Raw genomic sequence first — 2999 nt, forward strand, 5'->3', positions numbered from 1 at the left:
CAAACTGAATCACAGGGGGAATTTGAGCATAATCAACCGGCTATGGGTTCACAGACTTGGGCTGGAGTTGTTGCGGGTAACAAACTGGCCTCGAAGGGTATGAAATTACAATTCATAGCCCCGATGATTCGCGAGGGAGAAAAAATTGTTCAATTGGACCTAGAAGATATAGAAGAAGGGAACATGAAATGGAAAACAGCGACAATAATGTACGTTATCGGAGTTTCCCCATCGATTGGAGCTATGGAAAGGTTTCTTAATACCCACTGGAGGTTTGTAGATAAACCACAGATATTTTACCACAATGACGATTACTTCCTGATCAAATTCAGCAATATGGATGAACGAAATGAAGTATTGTATTCTGGCCCTCACACGATTAATAGTAGACCTGTGATAATGAAACCATAGGCTCCAGATTTCAACTTGTATGAGGAAGTATTGAGCACTGTTCCATTGTGGATCATGCTACCAAATTTGCCTTTGAACTGCTGGACAATGAAATGTTTAAGCAAAGTTGGCAGTGCACTAGGAAACCCCCTCTATGCAGATGATTGCACAACATCGTCCGCTAGAATCTCATATGCTAGGTTGCTTGTCGAGATTGATGTTACCAGACCTTTGCCTAGGAGTGTCAAAGTGCAGGACCCTCGTGGAAGAGTATTTGAGCAGGTAATTGAATATGAATGGGAGCCCGAGTATTGCACAACATGTCTTCAAGTTGGCCATAATTGTAACCATGAACCAGCTCAAAAACGACCAATTCAACCAGCTCCAAGGAGGACTATAAGGCCTAAGAAAATCTGGAGGAGCAGGGAAAATACATGTGCATTAAATATTCCCAAAGGAACTACTGTCCAACCTACAAACAAAGAGGGCGAACTAAAAATAGGTGAAGGCAACAACAAAGTACTAACAAACGAGCATCAGAAGGAAGATGGATGGCAAGTAGTAAGAGGCAAATCAGCAATTAAGAATCCCAGGGAGGAGAGTTGCTTAGATACAACCAATGGGTTTAAACCTCTAAGCGATCAAATGAGCAGTAATGCAGAGCCAGTGCTTACAGAGCAAATCCAAAGTAATGCTAGTATGAAAGCAAGATGTGGTAACAAAGGGAACGAGGCAGCCAAAATCTCTCAACCTAACCAAGCATGAATATAGTTACTTGGAATGTGAGAGGCCTTAATAAGGCATATAAGCAGAAGGAGTTAAAAGTAGTTATAAAGGAAAATAAAATAGGGCTATTATACTGGAGCATAGAGTAGTAGAAAAGTTGGAAACCAAAATAATCCAGAAGATAGCTCAAGGTTGGAGATGGATTTCCAATGCTAGCTCTAACAATAAAGGTCGAATATGGATAATCTGGGATCCAAGACATATAGATTTTGTTCTGCTCACTAAAGAGATACAGTATATACATGGGGTGACTAAGATATATGATCTGAACCTGAGTTTCCACTTCACAGCTGTTTATGGTCTTCACTCAATTCAGGATCGGAAAAGCATGTGGATAAGTCTACGAAGCATAACACAAATACAACAGGGTCCATGGATCATTATGGGGGACTTTAACACTANGGGAGGGTTCAATGTCATCGATATATGCCTATGGAATAAAGCTGCAATATGCAAGCATTTCTGGAACCTGTGCCAAAAGAAGGATAGACTTTGGATACAATGGGTTCATAGCTACTATGTGAAGGGTAAACATATTTGAGGGTGTGACCCTCCACAAGCGTCCTGGATGGTTAAAAAAGTGATGAAGGCAAAGGATACCTTGGAGAAAGCAGGATACGTATATGAAGACATCTTGAAGACCAGTCACCTCTCAATCAAGAAGATATACAACAAACTTAGAGGAGATTATCCAAAGGTGAGTTGGAAGAGACTAATATGCAACAATCCAGGATATCCTAAATGGATATTCATACTACAATTGGCAGCACTGGGGAGGCTATATACTAGAGATAGATTAGCAAAGTGGGGTGTGATGACTGAGCTAATTTGTCCTCTGTGTGACAATGACGATGAATCCATTGAGCACCTATTTTTTAAGTGCAACTTCTCTGCTGCCCTATGGGGAAAAATGCTCACATGGATGGAAATAAACAGAGGGCCAATGGGATGGAATCAAGAACTGGCATGGACAGTTATGAATGCAAATGGAAAGGATACTAAAGCTGGAATCTACAGATTAACAATGACAGGATATGTGTACTACTTATGGAAAGAGCGGAACTTAAGAATCTTCCAAAAGAAGTCGAGAAGTGTTGAAGTTCTAAGCAGATTAATAACACAAGATGTTCATTGCAGAGGACAGTGGGATCGGAAACTTGCGGGGCAATTGAGAAGGATGAATTTCTTTCCTTAGTTAACTTCTGTTTATTTTTGTAACTAAGGGGATAGGGAGGAAGAGAAGATGAATGTAAAAAGTTGGGGATGTCCAACTGTATGGGTTTTGTTTTGCTTGTAAATATATTTTCCCTTGGTAAATAAAATTACTTAATTACCAAAAAAAAAAAATCAACTTAACATGATAGTATAAAGAAAAGAGATACATTATCATTGCAAAAAAAGTTAAACTCAAACTAAGAATGGTGTAATCCTTTTATTTATAAAAAATAATAAACTTTAATTTATTTTTTTTTGAAATTCTTGTATATCTATAATTCATATGTATTATATGTATACCGTATATAATCAGTGTATAATATATGTATACAAGTAAACAATAAATCTGGGCGGCTACTTCGGTAAAATCCCTTAAAGAATCACCGTTAAATTGGGCTTAACAAAAGCCCATTAAGAGCTCGAAAGCAATTCTGTCAATTAGCAACAAATCTACAATCCAGACATTATAATTTATATCAACCGTCCATCTAATGCCCCCCAAAAAAATAAACGGTCCGATCAAATCACAAACGCGCCTCCCTCAAAATTCAAAATCTCCTCTTCGTCCCGCTTCCATTTTCAGATCTCCCCCAAAAACCCAAACGGCT

At 38.7% G+C, this 2999-nt stretch overlaps 1 protein-coding gene across 1 annotated transcript; it reads left to right on the top strand.

Annotated features, from left to right (window-relative positions):
- Nucleotides 1–1759: 1759 nt before the first annotated feature.
- Nucleotides 1760–2371, top strand: LOC109213791. The gene has a single exon (XM_019377618.1). It carries the CDS (start codon nucleotides 1760–1762, stop codon nucleotides 2369–2371), a length of 612 nt encoding a protein of 203 aa, XP_019233163.1.
- Nucleotides 2372–2999: the final 628 nt, after the last annotated feature.

The sequence above is a fragment of the Nicotiana attenuata genome, unplaced genomic scaffold (genome assembly GCF_001879085.1).
Source record: "Nicotiana attenuata strain UT unplaced genomic scaffold, NIATTr2, whole genome shotgun sequence".
NCBI lineage: Eukaryota > Viridiplantae > Streptophyta > Magnoliopsida > Solanales > Solanaceae > Nicotiana > Nicotiana attenuata.

What these genes read in the sequence shown, in the direction of transcription:
- LOC109213791 (XM_019377618.1), top strand. Translation starts at nt 1,760, where the DNA reads ATGAAGGCAAAGGATACCTTGGAGAAAGCAGGATACGTATATGAAGAC.